At 43.9% G+C, this 21,144-nt stretch overlaps 1 protein-coding gene and 1 long non-coding RNA gene across 8 annotated transcripts in view; one reads left to right on the top strand and one right to left on the bottom strand.

Annotated features, from left to right (window-relative positions):
• SCUBE3 (signal peptide, CUB domain and EGF like domain containing 3) overlaps window positions 1-21,144 on the top strand; it is a 785,923-nt gene that overhangs the window by 679,279 nt on the left and 85,500 nt on the right. For all 7 annotated transcript variants that reach the window (XM_069633481.1, XM_069633476.1, XM_069633480.1 and 4 more), the window contains 3 exons: window positions 4,139-4,255; window positions 8,201-8,362; window positions 19,824-20,027. In XM_069633481.1, coding sequence (XP_069489582.1) covers window positions 4,139-4,255; window positions 8,201-8,362; window positions 19,824-20,027 — 483 coding nt within the window. The remainder of the gene's footprint in view (window positions 1-4,138; window positions 4,256-8,200; window positions 8,363-19,823; window positions 20,028-21,144) is intronic.
• The window catches only part of LOC138520988 (uncharacterized), a 258,021-nt gene that overhangs the window by 191,483 nt on the left and 45,394 nt on the right, over window positions 1-21,144 (bottom strand). The window lies entirely within an intron of this gene.

Raw genomic sequence — 21,144 nt, 5'->3', positions numbered from 1 at the left:
GCATGGGATCACAAGTATGACACTGACACGTTTCAAAACCTTTATTAAATTCTTGGGGTTTGGAAAAACTCCTACTCTGCCCTATAGCTATGATGGGAGTAGTCTCTACCATCAAATAATAAAGAAAACACAATCCTAGTCAGTCTTTGTGAAATCAAAATGGCATATTCTAAAAAAACGTAATGCCTTCCCTATCTCTTATAAAAACAAATTGTGTAATGGGGAATAAGTATTCAAAGGAAAGTCAGTGTTATAACATAGCAAATTAATGTTGCTGATTCAGCTCTCCTCCCCACGTTGGACAGAACGGAATAAGGCAGCCCCCGTAAACAGGATGACACACTCTGGCTCAGGTTATCAAAAAAAGGCAGTACAAAACGTGGGTTGAAGCCCGCTTACCCTTCCATGTTAACGTCACTTATTCAAGCTTTTCAAAAGTTCTTTCACAGTTCAACAAAAGTTCACGTAGGTCTCCCTTGGTCGGGCTTGGACCTCTCAAGGCATCAATAGTTCACGTAGGTCTCCCTCAGCCGGGCTCGGACCATTCAACCAAACACTACCTGATTCAAAGTAGATCTCGCTCGGCCGGGCTCAGACCTTGCAATCACAGCACTTGCAGAGGTTCCCTTCCCCAAGCTTTATTCACATTCGTTAGGGGTTCCCTTCCACTAACTTATTTCATATTCCAGGTCTCTCAGTCAGGCTCAGACCTTTCACTGACTTTCGAATGTGCAAGGCTTTTACTATAGACCTCTGCAGCCCCACTTCGACTTTCACTCCAGCTCTCCTTTTATTTTATTTGCCCCAGTGTCTCTTGGTCTTGGTAGTTCCATACCACAAGCACAAAAGTTCAAAGAAATCTTTCTCTTAAAGAATTTACCCTTTCACTTCCCCTTTCGCCAGTGTTAATCTTGACCATTGCGCATTTCAGAGTTTGTTCACTTTGCCGCTTTATAACAAGACATCAAACATTTCACCGAGAATTTTGAGTGGGCTACTTCCTTTTGACAAATCACTCCGCTACTCTGTATCACTGGCTTCACAGTTATCAGCAACTTAAAAGTTAATCCCTAGTTTGCTTTCTTTTGCATCTCATCAGCATGGGCACAACCTTCAATTGTGAGATACAGTGTTGCGGCTTCAATCTTTCCTTGACACAAACTGGCCTTTCATGTCTTTCACTAACTCACCGGTTGTGTGCGTTCCTTTCTTGTCCCCGACGCTTTGATTCATGAGTCAAGGTTGATACCAAAGGCTTGGCCTCGCCTCCCCAACTTTGTTGTTCGCCAGCAAGGGTTGCTGGTGTCCTTGAAACACAATACAGGCTTCTTGTATGCGATTTGTCTTTTTCCGCATCTCGTTCATGGCTTTCCGGAGGCAACAACCTCCTACAGGGAACTTCAGGGTTTCTCTACCCTTTTCTCTAGTCCCTCGATCGGTCATCCTGCTCCAGTGGGTTTGCCTTCGACCAGAAGATCTGCTCCTTCTCATGTTCCACCTTGCTCAGTTTTTCAAACAAAATGTCACTATTTTTTATATTTTGGACTCCATGTCCCACAATGCATCACTCCTCTTTTGCTCCCAGTTCGACAGCTCCCCTTAGCAGCATTCTGGCGATTTTAGGAGCAGCAGGGTTTTCTACTGGGATGAATTGGAGGTCAGGGTCTCACCACCTGCCCGTCAAAGGCCTGGGTCTCTGTATTTGACCCAGGTGAGGTGCTCTAGCATGGGTGCTGCCAGGGAGCCCCAGCTGCCCCTGGTTTGGCTTCCTGGAGTCACAGCTCCCTTGCCACACTGTTGCCTCCCCTGTACTCACAGTCTCAGTGCTCAGGCAGTATTTCCCCTTACAGGCTCTCCAGGGTTTCTCCAGCTAATCTTCCTTCCTCCCAGCCTCTGTGCACCCTGCAGCATCCCCAGCTCGCTCGGTGTATGCCTGTATGCTCTGCCTTTTATACTGACTGGGAGGCTTAACAGGCTTCAGATGGGAATGATTGTAGATGGAGGCCTGACCTTGCCTGGCCTCTTTATCGGGACGAAATGACGACTGACCATAGGAATCCTTGGTGTATTGGTTCTCCTATGGGTAATCTTCATAGCTCCCTTTTGCCTCTTTTTCTGCTTAGTATTGTTCGAAAATGGGAAGGAGTTGTAGTTTTTCCTATGGTTTAAGGGAACATTTTATAGGTTTTTGTCAGGGTGAAAGTTCAGACGTATTGTTGTGGGTGAATGGGTTATGGGCGATAATATCCCATAACGACTGAGGGAATGTTGGCTAGGGATGTATTTGAATGGGGGGATACGATGTCTCGCCCAAGGGCATTCCTCCCGCAGTCTCCAAGGGTCCCTCTACTAGGTGATCCTCCCTCGCTTGTCCGCCCCCAGGGTTGTGATCCAAGAGCGATGGCCCTGCCCTGGGAGTCAGGGATCCCTGGGAATAGCATGAGAGAAACGCCACAGGTTTCTCACAATAGGGCTAAGGTTAGAATTACAGCAAGGGTTTGTCTTAATGCAAGGGCTATGCAATTTGTGGTGAGCTGGGGATGGGATTGGAGTTAGGTTCACTGTTCATTTTCTGTTTATTTGGTGTTTTGTATTGAGTCATATGCTTTAGTGTGCTGAAGGGTTAGTATTAGGCAGGGGTTCAGGGTAGAATAAGAGTTGTAGTTTGGGGAAGGATTAGGAAGGGAGTTATGGTGATGGTGGAGGTTTTGTTAGAGGTTTTCGGTCATTGTTAGTGTTTCAGCCTAGTACTTGAGCCTTTATAAATAGCCTTTGTTGGGGACCTTATTACTGTCAACATTTTCACACTTTGCATTGCTTGTATTGAATGACAATATTTTTTTTAATGACTTTTATCTGACTACTCTTTCACATGACTAAATTTTCCTGGAAACATTTTTGTATAGAACCCTGTGGGATAGCCATTGTCATGTTTGCCTGCAGTACCTTGTTCTCTAGACCATAACTGCTGGAAAGGAACTGGAGACCAGAACTGCCAATGGGAAACTTTCATTTTGCAAATTTACATTTGGCACCTATACATTGCCTATTGTAAATGCTGGCCAATGTGATTGAGCCCTTTTAGGGATAATTTTGCACAATCCTCCTTTGAGGGCTGACTAACCGTCTGATCTAATGATAGAACACTGTGCCATGCAAAAGAAAGTCCAAACCCTGTTGTGTAATGTAAGGAAGGCATGGTATCAAAGTAAGACAGACACAAGTGATCACAGTTCAAGGGTGTTTATTAAACTGTAAAATGGTTGAGATAAATGCCTAATCTAAACCTAAATCTAATATGGGAGCAAGCTACGACCATCAAATAATAATAATAATACAGTCCTAGTAGAGTCTAGTCAAATGAGTACAGTACAGTACAGTGAGCGGGGGTTGTGGGGGAAACCCCTGCATGTTCGCATGGGAAATGTACGAACATTTTTTGTTTGTGTATTTCCAATGCGAACATTTCTGTCGTGGGAAATGCAGCCACGGCCAGATCACGCAGATCCTATAAATCAGAGTGGTTTGTTGCTGCCCCTTTAGACATCCATTGTGGGAACATCTCTGGTCATTGAAAGGCATTGCCCCCCTCGTGGGACCGCTTCCTTAATGGCTGACTGTACTCTCCTGCTCCCCTGTGTGAGTCTGTGATAGTTACTAGCTTGTGTAAGGTTCCTGATGCTTCCTTTGCTGCTGCTGAGTTCTTTGCCTACCTGGCAATCTCTCCAGGTGTCTTCTTTGTTGTGCTATATATATGTGTGTGGGTCCTTGCAGGGTTGTGGGCTATCATCTAACCACTGACCCCAAATGCTGCAAGCCAACCCTAAAGCCGATATCAAACTCACCTCTGCATCCGCTATTCCCGGGCTCAATTTTTAACAGCCGGTGTTGTGAGTACCAGTCGCCGGGTCCTCAGATCCTGATCCAATAGTTCTATTTGAAGTGGTAGTGGGTGAGGTTTTGTACCGTTGATCCTCATAGTTCGGAGTGTGCATCTGACATGAAAGAGATTTTATATTTACACCTGTCCTAGCTGTTTTTCTGCCGGAACATTCCCACCTTTGATTTGTGTCAGAGTATACTCATAATTCCTCTTCATGTCAGTCACTATTTGTTAGCGCCTTGTTTTCTCTTTTAGAGACTCTCGCTCTGCCAATCAAGCAAAAAGCTTCTTTTAAGATTAAGGATTCCAAATGCCACCTGCACCCACGCCTCAAAGGAAGGCAGGATGACTCAACAAGACCCAGTGCTTCAGGTAAGCTTTTCTATTGTTGAGTGTCACTGCTCAAGGGGTGTCATGTACCATGCAAGCTCTAATATATTGAAATCCTTATGATTAACTTCTCCTGGTCTTAACTACTGATAAAGCCTGATCTCAATTGGTTCTGTATCATGAGAATGTCATCATATTTATAATTTCTAGGGTATTTATACAGGTGTAGCAGGATTCTAAAAGGGAATCTGGAAGGCATCCTGCTGGCCCTGCAGGAATATTCTAGTGGTTTGTTCAATTTATTTTGATTTGATTTTATATATGGTTTTTATATAGTGATAAGCACCATTATATGATAGCGGCTTAGCACTAGAAGGCAGGATGAAGGATGCAAGGATAATGAACAACTTTAGAGGAAGAGATCGACATTAGGAACCATATGTTCCATGCAACAAGTGGGTCTTTTGGGCTCATCTGAACTTCAGATTGTCATATTCAAGGCAGACATGAAGCAGAGACTTCTTTACTCTCCCCACATCGCTACTGGTCTGCTCGTGCTTCACGTTACCTTCCGGGACTTGCTAGCACAGCATTGGTCTCTCCAGGTACTGGGGTCGGTCTCCTTCCCGCTTCCTACAGCTGTCTGCTTCGTTACTCCTTCTGCAGCACTTTTGCGTATTGTGGCTCCTTGTAGTCTCGGCACTGTTAGAGGACCACGCAGTCCACCTCCTCCTGGAGGTCGTGCCACTGCCTCACTTGCTTTCAGTTGGGCTCTGTCCTGCCGATGCAGGACATGTCACAGACTCCCTCAGCCACTCACCAGCGTCCTCTGCAGACCCCTCTCCTCGGGTCGAGTGCGGACTTCGAATCTCCAAGGTTCTCCAACGAGGAAGGAAGACACCATGTCCTTCTTCTGTTTTCACTCTATAGAGCTTACTCCGCCCCAGCGTTACGTCAACACCTGTTGTCAATGTCTCCTTGATACTCTTCATGCCTCATGTGAGCTACATCATCAAAAGTACTAACAGTCAGTAATCCTCCTGTTTTCACTGCTCTTTTTCGTCCTAGTATTTTCTATCTTGGCTGTACCCCAGGTACTACAGAAATACATTGGTTTACTCTCAAAACAGTGGTTTGAAATAGAGGGAGGGCTAAGGAATTTGGGGGTGTAACATTGTTCAACGGGTTGTACCCCAGATGGTTGTCCTTATCCCCAGAGGGGGAGTCCATCCCATGATGTCCTCCCCATTAAACCACCCCTAGAGGGAGTATTGGGTAGTGGTCACACCTCCCTAGCTTCATGGAAAAGGGCTCCCCCTTGGGGAGAAGTAACAATACCTAGTGAATTGTCACACCACTAGCCATTAGCTAGTGATTAATGATGCTTGAGAAGTAAAAATGGGTGTGCTGTGCACATGTGGAGAACTGAAGAGGCAAGTGACTTTTCATGCCTAGCTAGTAAATTGAAACGTGAATTTATGACCCATGGTATAAATATCGCTTTACTTACCATTTAGAATCTTTTACTTAATGCATGTGTGTCGGTCAATAAATAGAAGCATGTTTGTACTTATCTGTGTAAACATGGTATTGCTTTTAAAGTTCTTGTGTCTGTTAATTTGACTTAACAAACCCTTGGTCGCCTTTGTCTAACTGCGTGTTCTCATTAACAAGAGACAGTTAAGTTGAGACTTTTGTATGAAACCTTTGCAGGTCCACTAAGGTTGGCTTCCCAGGTCCCTACACCAGTAGTGGTTATGAAAAGCCTCCTAACAGTAGCACCTCTTGGCATCTTATTGCAGCACCTGGGCATGTGAGGCTGTCCCTAACACGCAAGGCTGCATTTGGCATATGGGATGCACCTAGATGTATGATGGGCAGATACTGGCATAGGCTGACTGCATATAGGTGTGTTTGGATGCACCTAGGCAATTGTTGCAGCACCTGTTATGAGAGTGCAGAGTCTGACCACATGAAGCGCTCTCTGGGCGTAAGATGGCAGCAATTATGGTTCTGATGCTCTCTATGTGCATATCAGTGTGCAAGTGCCATTATATAAAGCCAGACATCTTGGCTTTGCCAATGTTTGCTCTCCCAAATGTCATTTTAAAGAGTTGTGTGCGCTATTTGTGCTATCTTATGTTATTAGCTTTTCAACTGCTTGAATCACCCTTTATGAGATTCAAATTCATCTTATCTGTGAACCTTTCCGTTGGTGCCCATACCAAAAATATGGGACACAATTACCACTGGCCTTTCACTTTTCAACTGTACCTCAGTATTACCCTCCCCCCCTCTCTCTCTCTCTCTCTCTCTCTCTCTCTCTCTCTCTCTCTCAGTGGTACACAGTTAATGTTAATGTTAAAGGATATTTGTACCGCACACTATCACCACCGGAGTGGTTCCCTGACGCTCTGGCAGCTCTGAAAAAAGGGAGTGGGGTGAGTTAGTGGGAATAAGCTGGAAAAGTGCAAGAGAGCACTGTTGTGCTGTTCGCAGCTTCAACCCGGTAACTCAGTTAGCTGGGCTTGGGGTGTTTTCCGGTCAGTAGTCGTTGTGTATCGTTGTCAATGTGTGGTTTGTTTGTTCCTGCAGTGTAGTGAAGTGTGCGCGGATTGTTGTGTTATATGCTTGTGGTTGTGTTTGGTTAGAGTTTGAGAGTTGTTTGCAGAGGGGTGAAATTGTTAGTGGATTGGTTAATGGAGCAAATGCTAACAATCACAATTCTATCTGAGTGTGGCATATGCTGGCATTTACAAATTCCATCTGAGTGTGGCATATGGTAACAATTACAATTCTATCTAAGTGTGGCACATGCTGACCTTCACGATCCCATCTCGATGCGACACCGTCTAATATTCATGATTATCTTTAGGTGTGACACATGCTAGCATTCACAATTCCATCTAAGTGTGGCATGTGCTAATGGTCACCTTTCCATCTAATTTCCATCTAAGTGTGGCACGTGCTGACATTCACGATCCTCTCTAGATGCGACGCCGGCTAATGTTCACGATTACGTCTAGGTGTGGCACATACTAGCATTCACAATTCCATCTAAGTGTGGCATGTGCTGATTATCACAATTCAATCATCTAAGTGTGGCATATGCTAATAATCACAATTCCATCTGAGTGTGGTACATGTTGACATTCACGATCCTATCTAGATGTGACGCCGGCTAATGTTCACGGTTACGTCTACAGTGTGTAATAAGGGCCTTGAAATTGCCAAATGAGTGAAGGGGCAGTGTGGAGAGAACCCTCATTACTATAACCAATGTGCTAATTGTTATAGGAAGCAAACAACATTTGGTAGAGAGAAAGAGCCGCCTGTAATATGAAGCCCCTAGACTCTAATCTCACCTTCCTTAGTAAATTGGTTGTCAGGTTACGGGTCACCTGAGGCAGCACTCTTGCATGGTTAGGTGCTGCGCTGAGTAGGGCTGCTGGGACTTTTGTCCTCCATGGCAGTGGGTGTCAGGTCAATCAGTATTTATCAGGCAATCGGGGCAGCATCACTTGTTTCTCACCGGTGGCTCCAAAAAGCCTTAAACCTACCTCTCACAGCCACAGGAACATAAGCAAATTCCCAGGTCTGGTGTTCCGGATGATGTTAGCACCATGCATGGGGATCTTCTAATGGAGGCTCAGTGGTTGGTTCAGTGCACATCAGATTCTCTAGTCGTGTCTTGTTGAGTGTGTATTTAATCAGTAGAATGATGATTGCATAACTCAGTCTCTGTGTTTGCGCTTTAAGATTATTGCAGTACCTTTGACTGTGTTTCTGACCCACATCCACTCTCCGTTTCAGTGTTAGTGCACCCTGCTGGGTGATCCATGCAATGATCAGCCTCAGTTCTAGGCTTCATAGCACAGGATGGTCCTGGCTGGGTCTTTGATTGCCTCTTTGAGCCAATGCTCATGTTCCTTTTGTAATCTTTTGCTGGTTTCGCTTCATTACTTTATCTCTCATCTATCCATTAAGGTGGCATAGTGCCTTGCTTGGACTGTCAAGTAACCTTCGTTAACCTGAAGTGTGATTCCTCCCGGAAGGGCAAAGGTCGGCGGGCTCGTAACTCCCAGAACAAGGAAGTGACACGAATCACGCTGGAGTTTGAGGCAGAAGTAAAACTAGAGGAGGTCACAGGTGAGCAGTGGAGTGCATTTGTAGCAATGTGTGTATCATACAGAGCCCCCAACCACACGATTATGAGAACGCATGGGAATAAAAGGATTGTCTTCTGTGTTTTCCTTTTTATTTGCCCCTCACTTACACCAGCATTTTTGCCTACCTATGTAATATGATTTCCCTCTCTCGTTACACATGTACAATTATCCCATTCAGCTTCAGTAGCCTGGCAGTGGATTAAGGCATCGCTGAGGCCTGCATACCACCACTGGAGCTAATTTTTCACTGCAGGAGTCCTCTCCCATTAGTCCAGGTGCCAGATCATTTGGAAAGCGCTGTGCTGTACTCAGGGCTCCAGGTAACACTGCAGTGGGAGCATTTTAGTCACTATTTTTTGAAGTTGGGAGTAAAAAAGTAAATTCCATTCCCAATGAAGTTATTTATTAAGTGACTAACATATATCTAACTCTAAACCCGATATCTTTTTGTAATCCACGGTTCTTTCCTCTTTAAAAATGCCTTTTCTGTAGCCCTGCACTGCAGGAACTGCAGCAAAGAACACAGCAGTGGTGCTATGGGGATGGAAACAGGGGATCGCCTCTCACATGTCTGTTTCCTATTTTTGTTTGGGGTATTTGTTTTATACGGCCTATTTTATTTTATTTTTTGGGGACCCGAACCTGCCTGCCTTTAAGGAGTAAAGCCGACTGGTACGCCACTTATCTGCACGCCAGGCTGGACCGGCACATTGCTGCAAAGGCAGGGAAGTGATTCGGGAAATGTTCACCCGTAGCTACCATTTAGAAACTTGAATGCAGCACAGGCCACATTGCAACTCTCAAGGTCTCTGAGCACCTGTGTTCATACACGCTGCTGCAGTTTGTCCATGCTTTGAAACAAGTCACATCTTCTATGCAGGCGAGTGGACTCTGGGTCAGCAGTGTCTACAGGGCATGACAAGGGAGACACATGTGCTGGAATGTGATGTAAAGAGGCGAGGTGGATACCTTAGTCATGCTACAGTAATGTGCTTTTGTAGTGCATCGAATCACCACCGTAGGAGTTTCACAGTGCCACGTCTTTGTCCATGGCATATTATGCCTCCACTGGGGCAACCCGCCCTCCATCTACTGGAAGAATGGAATGGGCAAGGGTGGATTAAGAGGGATGGGAAGCAGGAAAGGAACTTGCAGTTACAGTGATGGAGTTGGACAGGTCTAAATACTTGTATTAATATGGATGTGTGTTTGTCCATTGTACATGGACTCTTTGCTAGAGAGAAGCGACACAGAAGAGTATGTGTGGAGCTAGCATTAGGGAAGATTTTTCTTTTTGCAGCGCTCCTTCCGTTGACATCAATGGAACCCCAGCTATTTGCAATGGCTTAAACCCTGTTCTGACGTTTGGAGGTAAGTAAACTGTTTTTATTTTACTTCCTTTGCTCGACTCACTTATTTTGGGGGTACTGGTCAGCCCATAAGTTTACAAGTGCAAGGGACTCTGTCCCCTGTGAGAGATTCCTGCATTGTTTTAGTGTAGCATAGATCACCTTACAGTGAAGTGCTGTAAGGGTAGTTTGCATAACTTTTATCTTTTTCTCTAGTAACATTTTGTTACCTTTTTGATTTCCCTAGGATTGGTTAGTGGCAGCAGACAATGGTATACGATTTATTCTGAGACGCTCACATGCACGCTTATATTTTACTGCAAAATTCCATTTTGAGTGCCATGTATTCAAAATGGCTGTGGCATGTGTTTTTGAACTTGTCCTTGGCCATCTTATTCTTTGGTCTTCTTCTGGTCTTCTCAGGTCAGTAAATGTCATATAATGCAGTCATTTTCGTGGGATATATCCTGCATTCCTGGGCAAATTAGGGCTTGTGGGACCTCACCGGATATGGGATATGGGCCTGTCTTGTTCAAATCCATATTCCAGCCAGGGGTGCAAGGCAGATGTGGGGGTTGAGGCTGTCTACAATTGTACACCCTTAACTGTGTCAGTGCTGCAGATCCGTGCCATTGGTGAGGTGGGGCAGTCCCCATCCTGAATGTGGGATAAGAAGAGGAGTGCTGCAGCCGTTCCTCAGATCAACCACTGGATCCAAGACCCTTAAGAAAAGCCTACTGGGATGCCAATGGGATGGGGAAAAGCCCAGTCTAGGTGAAGCCCTACCTCTTACTGCAATTCTTCAAGATCTTCATTGGTGCTCAGTCCTTCAACTGGTGGGACAGCCAGTACAGACTCCTCCATGAGAAACTCGCTGCCAGAGGCTGACTTTCCTGATGTCAGAAGTGCTCTGGTACCATCCTGTGGGCTGTTCAGACTCTGCAAAGGCCTCTCCACTGCACGGCCCTCTACAGGTCAAAAACATGTGGCTGAAGGCTATCTCTCATGCTGATGCCCTGCAGAACAGACAGAGATCTTTGTTCCGATGAGTCTGCCTTGCTGCCATAAATCTCACCTGCCGATCCCCTAAACAGGAGGGGAACTTTGCTCCTGCCCATCTATGCTGTGTCCTAGGTGGTCCCTTCTCATCAAGGGATCTGCTGTGTCTGCTGGCCTGAAGCGTCAGGGCAGTCCTGCTAGAATATCTTCAGAACTGTACAGAGCGTATACCCGCCACTGAACCTAAACCAAATGCGACGCTGACTGCAGCCACTACATTCGTGGCCCGTGGACCCTGTGGTTAGGCCAAAGGCAGAAGTTAGTGAGCTCACAGCTTATTAGTCCCCTAGGGGTGGTGTATTGCTCGCCCAGAGTGCACGGACAGTCATTAATTACCAGTGCAATTATGGAGCCAATACTTTAAACACAGGTAGATGCAATGACTTGCAACCACACACACTCTTAGAAAATAATGAGCACTTATACGGCTATTTATTCAAAGCTTGGAAGCAACAAGTGATAACATAGAAATAAATCACAGAAGAAAGAGAGAATTCAAAAGAAAATACATCACCGTGGGCGTAAATGAATCCCTCATCTCGCCAGAAGCGGCTGACAGCCAGGCCGAGAGCACAACAGCCTACAGGTATGCTGGACGGAAGCGTCCCCCCTCCAACTGAGGTCCCGTCTGACCGTTAAGGGGTTCTGCATATATTCACTCCTCAAAAAGGGGTGGTAATTTCTCGAACTTTCTGGCAACACACTTGCGCATTGATGGGCAGCCGTTGGTTGCCAGCTGGGTCAACCGACAGTAACCTCAAGGAGCAAAGTTCTTCCCTCCTCTAAAAATAAGCGCCATGGAAAACAGTCCCATAACTCGTAACAAGACATAACAAAGCCAGCTTTCCCAGCAGAATGTCCTTGACTGCATACCAGGTTTGGAAAGCATCTTTTCTTCAGCATAGTAAATCTAGCTCTCAGCAAAATGGGTACAGCTTTTCACTGCGGCATGAAGTAAATATCCATTATGGCTCTGAGTGCTCCCAGAATACACTGCACACCAGTGCCATGTTTTAGCTCAAGCATAACAGGTGGTCACTTTGAAAATGGAGTTTGTGGCCCATACCTGTTTTGCAACACCCTTGTGCCATAGGGGTTGTATGGGCATAAAGTACACTCCCTAACTCTCCCTTGCCTGGTCTTGACCGGAGACTTTCTGGCCGAGAATCCCCCGAGTGTAAACCCTTGGGTGGTGGGATTAGAAGAGTACCACACAAACATTCTGTGCAGTGTTGCTGGGGAGCCCTTCGGGCTTCCCTTTTTATTTTCTCTGATTTACCTTGTGTGAACTAATGTTCCCAAGGGTAGAAGGATACTTGTTATCCTTCTACTATCCTCATTGTGAGATTAGGACACCCCACTGTATGTGGAGTGCTGAGGGGTTACACAGTATCCCCTTTCTCACTGGTTCTGTAACGTTTCTGTTAGAGTTGTTTAATTACCTTGCAGACCACATGTTCTTAAGGGTAGATAGAGAGATTTTCTCCTCTCTACATTTTATATTGTGAGATCAGCACTCCGGCCTTATGTGGATGCTGAGGGGATTCACTGTATCTCCTTTCTCACTGCTCCTGTAACATTTCTGTTACAGTGACTAACGAATCTTAATGGGTGGTGGCAGTGAACATGCTCTACCCACGCCACGTTTGTGAGTATTTTACCTCCAGGCTGTCAACCCAGCCGCGGTAATGCACAGAAGGGTCACCATTCATCTAGAATGGTGGATGTAGTCTTTTTTTGCCAATTTTAGTGTGCTTGTCTTTTCTTGGTCCTTCTTCTGCCATCCTGGGAGGAGGAGGCCCTAGTTTGATTTTTGTTTTTGGCCCGAATCCTTTGTGAAGCCCGCCGAGGCTCCAGAGTGTCTGTGAAGACAGGAAACGAGGGAGGAGTTTGAAACTTCTCAGTCCTTTGTCTTTTGGCTTGCATGCCTGAAACCAGTCCTGACTGGGAGGCTGGCTGCCCTGAAAGGACCACCACCGCCTAAAGTTTGACTGTAGCACTTGCGCTGATTGGCTGGGTTCCTGAATAAATCGCCTGGATCTGGAAGTTGAAGATAAGTCGACCACTGGAGCTGAATCCGATGAGGAAGAAGAAGAGAAGATGGCTGTAGCTGATTCCAGCGACCGGAGAAGCCTCCTGTGTAACCGCTGCCTTGACTGACCCCTTCTTCCATGTGACATAGGAGTCCTGAAGATGACGACTCCAACCCTTATGGGACCAACCAGTCTTAAAAAGACCTGCATTTTGAGCCATCCCACGATGATCTCTGACCTTCCTGGGCTGCAAGCCGCCAATACCCTGAGACCTCGAGGCTCAGTGCTGTGCAATGTCTTCCCGTGAACAAATCTCACTGAAGCTTTGGTGGACTCCTGCTGGACCTCCGATGCAAGATTCCACTCCTTGAAGTCCCCTCACCAGAGTGCTGGACCGGGATAGCGAGGCAATACTATCAGACGGCAACCGTTCTGCCTCTGCTACTTTGAAAAGGGCGTCAAATCCACAGAGCCGCAAGAATCCCCACAGAATCCTCTGCTGGGCGCCTTCTCTCAACTGCTGCTGCAATTTCCCATCAAGTTTCCCTTCTTTCCTCACCATGACCAAGAATCCAGAGACTAGGTCCTGCTCTGCTGCATCGTGAAGGCGTCCGTCTGCAAGCTCTTCTTCACTGCTGAGGTACTGTGAGCTTGAGGTAATACTTACGTAAAGTTTTTGTGTCGCTCCTGTGTGGCTAGGGTGGTAAATTGTGTAGTCGGGTGTTCAACCATACTGTTCACCTAGGCCTAATGGTAGAACGCATCTAGGGAGCCTTCTACGAAGTCCCTGAACACTTTCAGCAACTCTAAAGTCTGTTATTTACTTGTGAGATGAGAAATCCTCTGAAACTCTGACTTTCCCACAGTTTGTGATTTATCCTGACCTGCCTACTTTTGGCAACTGGACCATCAGTGCCCCCCTTCTGCCTCTGAGAACACTCATGCCCTAGATTGGGGAAGGACTTCTAAAATATAAGGCTTCTGTAAATAAAATATAACACCTGTTGCAAAGTACTTACTTGCTATGTATGTGTTGGTGCTGTAACTGTACATTCCTGATATAGAATAAGTTACAGGTGTTACAAAGTTATTAGGTACCTGTGAATTGTTTACTGCCATTCTAAAAAAAGGTATTACAGAGTTATTTACTTACCTTTGAATTGGTTTCCACTATTCTAGAAGGTCACTTTGTTAGTATAACTATTATTGCTTGAAACAGAATAAGTGTAACTGTTTTCTACTAATAGGGTCTGCTTACCTTGCTGTTCTCAAAGTCTAATAGTGTGGTTTTACTCACCTTGAATTGCATACTGCAATTTTAAGTGTGGTGTATACTTTGGTTTACTTACCATAAGTATAGGGTTGGTTTTGTATTGTGTTCTTGACTTATAATAGTACTTTTTAAATAATTATCTTTACCTGTGAATATATAAAATAAACCATTAGTTTTACAATCCATCATTGTATAAGTTTTTCTTTGGATCATATGCATGCTACAAGTTCTTTGTACCTTCCTACAGCCCTCTCTCCCTCCTAAGATAAGCCTGGCTGCTCTGTCATTGCTACCATAATATCAGGTGGTACAGGCCGGTACTAAGAGTTGGTGTTTCTGTTTTGCCCAAGGTATAGTTTTATAAGGTCCCTTTGGGTGGACTTTTGGAAAAACTGTCCTAACACTGCCAAGCCAATTTAGCACACATCGAAGACAATTCCACTGATGGCAATTTGGTCAATGGACAATAAATCCTCATCAGTTAAAACATCATCAACGAGGGACTCGATATCGTCAACTATGGGTGACGACAGCATCTTCGATGACGGACCCGTCATCGTCAATGACCTAATTGTCAACGAAGGATAAAGAATCATTGTTGTCAATAAGACATAATGCTCTACCAATGAGCTGATCAATGCCCATATTGATGAGAACAACATCCTCATTCTCAGCAAAAATCTCTCTGAATACCCCGCGAAGATAAAGAAGGTGATGACGCACAGAAGGATCACACCTCTGAATTGGAGTTTCTTCAAACTTCTTCTTGCTATAGACCTTTATTATGATTACTATTCCAGAGATAATTCCAGATCAGATAATGGAACACCAGATTGATAAGGACGTTGAGGCAAAGCAAGAGCTCTTCTCCCAATTCTTGAACAAACATGTCACTAAAAATACTGTGAAAAGAACCATACACTCAAGAACTCATGCAGCCTCTGGCTTCGCCTTAAATGATGCTCACCATGCAGATACTCTCCTCTCCAGATACTGATATTGGAACTCAATATAAAGATGATGTTACCACAAGAAGCACTGGCCTTCTCATAAAGGCCCGAGCTAGCTCTCCAGCGCCTGACAAGTCGATTCAAGCCAAATTCCCCACTATAACTTACCCTGGCTCCCCTCACATTTATACATACCGGCAGTCGCACCTACAAAAAAATACAGGACCAGATTCCATGAACTAAATGGAACCATACACCAGAATCTAAAGAAAGGGATGAAGGGGAGGTACCACAAACAACTATGATCATGATACCCACAAAATAGAGTATCCTCTTTGATCTCTTTGCGTAATGTAGACTGGCGAAAAATCCAGTTCCAAAGGAAGACTCTCCAGACTAACCTCCTAGGTCCTCACCACCAAGCAAGATTGGGTCTTTCCACGCAATTAAAACTAAAGTGTATGGGGTTTTTGGATTGACCCCTATGGATGATTTTAAAAAATGTGTTTTCTCTTTGACCATGTGAATAAGAAAAGGAAATCAGCGGTATCCATTCCAGTACTAGACCATGTATGTCAGGAAGGCTTCTGTTAATGAGACGCCCCGTTTCAGAACTTCCATTGAAAGATTGCCCGGAGAAGAAGTTCAAAGCCCCATACAATGCACCAAAATGCTTCACTGGACAACCTACAGTGGAATCAGTCATATCAGCGGAGGTAAAAAGATGATCTGCTAATCCATCTGCAAAATACTCAGTTCCACGCGGCAATGAAGGCAGATGCCTCAGACAAAGTAAAGTCTTGACCATGTTTAAAGCCACTAATGCCGGAGCCATCGTGCCAATGCAAAACAGGGAAATGTGTCACAGAGTTAGCTCCTTTGGTAGAGCGCCTTCCAGATAAATAAATCTAGAAAAATCTAGAAGGTGACTTTTCTAGTGGCCATCACCTCATTAAGGCAGGTGGGAGAGATTCAGGCGTTGGCCCATAACGAGCCTTACCTATGGTTTTATTATTTTTAAAGTGTTGTTCTTTGAATAACCCCAGTCTTTAGGCTGAAGGTGCAACTGAATTCCACATCAACTCATCAATTGTGTTGCAACATTTTTCTGTAACACTTCCTCAAGAGCAGAAATCACCCATCAATCTTTCCATGTCAAACATGCTGTGAAACAATACATTGAAAAACAAAATGCTTTCCTAAAACTACACAATCCTCTGCTGCATATTGACCCTTAAGTAAAGACAGCCCTATTTCTACGCAGAGTATTGCAAGATGGATAACTTTGCCAGTCACATTCTGACATAAAAAAGGTGACAGTGTTCTTTACAACAAAGTCCATCCTTGCTCCAGGAGATCAGTGGCGGCATCTGCTGGGCTAGTGTACCTCTGCTGGACACCTACCATGCGGCTATCTGGGCAGTGTAGAGCACCTTCACCAGGAATTACTGCCTCGATGCACAATCAAGAAATGAGGCTCACAAGGGTTGAGCAGTGCTGCAGCATCTGTTCCATTAAGGCGAGCCTTTACTAACTATCTACTGCCTCATAATATTCATTATTACAAGTGCATATTATAAGTGTGGATACTGCTTAGTAGTCTATTCAAAGCATGTAGATCTATGAAAGATCCAATGATGGAGAAGTTACTTATCTGTAACTCCAGTTCTCAGGCATTGGTATATTTTATACATATACATGCAACCCGCTGCCACCTCTGGGGAAATAGATAAATGATGATTGCCAGCCTGACAATGGGAAATATTCAAAGCATGTGAATCTATGAAAGATACTAATGCTGGAGAACTGGAGTCACAGTTCCATAAGTGTCTCCCTGCTTAAAAGTGTAGGAAGAAGAATGATGCAGGGTAGGTAAAGAATTCCACCATGCAGGTGCCAGTGACTTAAAGGAATGAACATGAGATGAAACACAAGGAGGACAAAGGACAGAAAGAATGATTTGGGAAGAAGAGCAAAGAGATCTGGATACAAAATACAGAGTAACCATATCAAAAAGATAATGTAGATCTAAAACATGAATACTAAATGTTACATAATAAGTGAAATTCAAAATGAGAAGAAATAGGAGAGTCAACGGAGGTGTAAGAGATAAGAGAAACAGAAGCAGAGAAAAATTAAGAGTATGCAAAATATGAACAGCAAAATGAACAATAAAATGAAAAGCGTGAAGACAAAATTTTGGAGGTCCATCAAAGAGAGAGGAACTATAGCTTAAACAAAAGAGAAGAAGACACTGGAGTAAGGTTTAGTAGCTGAGAAAGTTCTCAGATGACGAATTTTCATGATATTAAAAAGAAGACAGTGAAAAAGTGAAAAACTGCAAGAATGTGTTCCTTATAAGTGCAAGCAGAATCAAAAATGAAACCCACATTGCGAGTAGAGGAAGCCAAGGACACTGAAAGAGGATTGAAGGAAGAGGGAGAATGAGTATAATGTGCAGAGATGTAGCGCAGAGATGTAGGCACAAATACAATTTCTGATGAAGAAAATAAGTGACCATCCTAGACTCAATAGCACTAAGACAACATGAAAGATGAACTGTAGATCATAGAAAAAGAAGCAAAAGGAAAGTAAATATGAGAGTCAGCATATAAATGTGTCTGAAAGCCAAAGGAATAAAATAGAGATGCCAAAACGGTAGTGTGCAAAGTGAACCGAAGAGGGCCAAGAACAGGACATTGAGGAATCCTGTAGGCATGTGAGTGAAATGAAGAAGAAGAAACATTTTATAATACAGTAAAGAAGTGATTGTGCAAATAGAAAGAATAACAAGAATAGATTGATCAAGAGATACCAAAGGAGGACAATGAGGAAAGTAGAATAGAGTGAGCCACAGTGTCGCAGCAGCAAACAAATTAAGGTGAACCAAAATAGGAGACAGTTTGTGATGAAAGTAAATCATTTTAGTAGAATAACCTGTGCGAAACCCAGATTGTAAAAAGCACCAAATTGTGAGGAGATAGATACATAGAAAGCTGGGAAGAAACAAGCCATTCTAACACTTTAGATAAATAGAGAATAAGAGACATAAGACAAAAGTAGTTAATACTGAAGGATAAAGATTTGATTATTTTAAGAGTGGAGTACAGTAAGACCCACAGTAAGGCCACCTCACATCACTGAGGGTCACAGAGTGAATCTTTCAGGTTGAAATCCAACAATGTAAGCACCATTGTGCCCAAAGATCAGCACTGTAGGGCACCGAAGCACAGAACAGCCACAAACGGCTATTTCTATAGTAGTGTTAAGTGGGTAACCCTGAAGACACTAATGTTAGGTTAACAGGTGGGAGTGGGGGAAACCCAGATAGCTTTAAGGAAAAAATCTCAGTTTTTGTTTTTAGATTATTTACTCAAATTGAACTTGGGGGAGATTTTAGGAGGTCAACACAGGCCCAAAGTCACAGGATGGTCTTCAGGCCCATTCTGACGAGACTGTGCTTAAAACACAAGTGAATCTGTTAAAATAAACAGACTCAATGGCATGCGAAATGGTGATCACACTTGCACAAAAACTGGTCACAACACAAATACATTTCCTGCAAACCTGATTCTCAGAGGTCAGCCTTTTGCCAGCAGCAAGATAAATGATGATTTGGGCAGTAGATAATGAGGGAAATCTTTTTAAAACCCTGTTAGAATTACATTAAATCCTGTGGAAATACACATTAATTGCACCTGCAATGTTCCACCGCAGAATGTACATTTTCTAACCGAAAGGAGAAGTGTATTTCATTTCATACATTTAACATATTTCCAAATACCGTTTCCCTTGAAGTTATTTCCTTAGAGAGCCATGTTTCTCCAAACCTGCAGCAGAAGCTAACGTTTTCATGTCAAGGTGCTATGTCTTGTCCTCAGCGAGAACAATTGAGAAGTCAATTGAAACCGCTAAAGTGAGGATGTCTAACTGTCAGAGTACAGCCATTTGAACAAGCAGAGGGTAGGAATCAGAAGGCATTCACCTTTACTCTTTAGTCTTCTACTCCATCTCGTGAGCTTTTAACATTGCATGCAAGGGAACCCTTTCTTATAAAAATGATCCTGATATTGTTTGGCTGCAAGATGGGCTTGAAATGTTCTCCAGCCGACCAGTTAAACATGGTGCTGACTTCAAAATTACCTTTTTCATTTTTACACAGAGCAAACCTTTGAAAACTAATGATCAAAAGATATGGTTAAAAAGGGGCGAGTAGAGTAAAAACTATTTTGCTATAAAATAAATAATTCTGGGAATTTAACTAAAAAAGATATCAAAGAAAAACAAACCCCAAAATTCAATAAAATGTACGATTCAAACACATTTCACTTGTACAGCTTGCTTTAAAATGGTGCATTAAGTTGGGCTTGAGGTGAAATGGTTTTCAATGAGATGCCATCGATCCTCTGGGCTCTCTCCGCAGACTCAATGCAAAATGCAAGCAAATCTCATGCAGACAAGGCTATGATGTGGGTCTCCTTAAAGGTGATGTAAAACATAAACAGCTTGTGTGTTGGCTTTGCAGCTACTTTCTATGTGATGTTTTTGTGTTAAATTCACTGTTGTAAGTGAAAAGGACCTCAGGGTTATGTAATAACAGGTCAGCTTGGCACTGCTGCACTTGTGTATAAAGGGAGTAGAATGAGGTTTTAGAAGAAGGATGGTAAATGAGCAATGACTTGGGTTGAGTTTATGACGCTTCTTCATTAACCCAGAAGTAGTGAGATGGCACTACAGCAGCAAACCCCATGTGAGCATATGTCTTTCTGTCATTCAGCAAGCTGTAACTTGCCCTGCCTGCGCCTAAAGGTGGAGAAGAAGCTGAAAGCTGCGATCAAATCCTTGAAGAAATCCATTAACCAGGAGCGCTTCCTGATCCGATTTGCAGGCATGGAGTACGAAGTGGCACAAAAGCTGAGCACGCCGTCTGAGAAACAAGAGAGCTGTGGCCCAGGGCAGCAGCGGGTGGCATCCAAGTGTGGTAAGGAAAATTAGACCATAAGTGATTCACTGTCAAAGCAGCAGTGACTGTGTGACAAAGCATGTCAGAGCAGCAGGAAGTATGTGTGCGTCAGATTGAAGAACCCATGGGATCATTAAGTGCCCAAAACTGTTCAGTATTCAGTGTGTGGTGTGGCACTGGCTACAGTGTTCACTGTGTCAGGGCTGGGCGGACTGTGTGGCTTAATTGTCAGTGGCCGGACAGCAGTAAACCTGAGCAAGGCAGGATAGCAAAGAGTTTCTTACAATGTGGCAGGCATAGCTGCCTAGTTTCCCAACATGAAATGTGTACACTCTAATGAGTCCTTTTTTGGGGCAGACAGCACTATACATGTTGGGCTATTACACACATGCACATAATGTGGAACCCAAGCTACACTTCTTTGCATACAAAGTGCTGTTGTCTAAAAAAAAGCACTTGTTAAAGGTCTCACACATGATACAGTAGCACTTGGTGGCATTGGGCAATACTGCACCAAATACATATTAGGCATGAATCGTTCACGGATTCACACGATTTGCATACTTCGATTATCTAGTTGGTGATTCCAGAGCTGTTTATGGAATTGTTATAACACAAATACTGTGGATGTTAGCAGATAAGGATATCTTCAACAGTAACCACAAAATATGTGTGGTTCTAACGCCCCATATGTATTTTCCTTGAACTCGTGCAGGTTCGAATGCACTCAGGGCTTTAATTTTTTGGTGTCTAATAAGCATTTAACTTCAACTGAAAATGTCCATTGACCGGCCATGGAGTTGCTTTCCATGTCCTGCTCAACTGTTTCAATTGATATTGTGTGTAATAACCGAATTTTAATTGGACTTGCTGGGCTTAGAATGACCGCATTTCCTGGTTATCTGCGACTGCTACTGGAAGGCAGACAACAATGCTCTGATGCTGGGGACATGCTAACCCTTCATCCAATAGGTGCCTGAAGGATTACAGGCCGCCTCCTCTGCTTGGAGAAAACATTTTCTTCTCAAAGCCGTGAAACCCTACACCTAGATTGCCTATATGTGACTAGAGCACAGGATATAATTTGTGTATTCCCTAAATGGGTCACAAAGCAAAGGTTCTTGCTGAAGACATG

This window comes from Ambystoma mexicanum, chromosome 13 (genome assembly GCF_040938575.1).
Source record: "Ambystoma mexicanum isolate Mex_15411 chromosome 13, UKY_AmexF1_1, whole genome shotgun sequence".
NCBI lineage: Eukaryota > Metazoa > Chordata > Amphibia > Caudata > Ambystomatidae > Ambystoma > Ambystoma mexicanum.
This window is presented reverse-complemented; position numbering and strand designations above follow the sequence as displayed.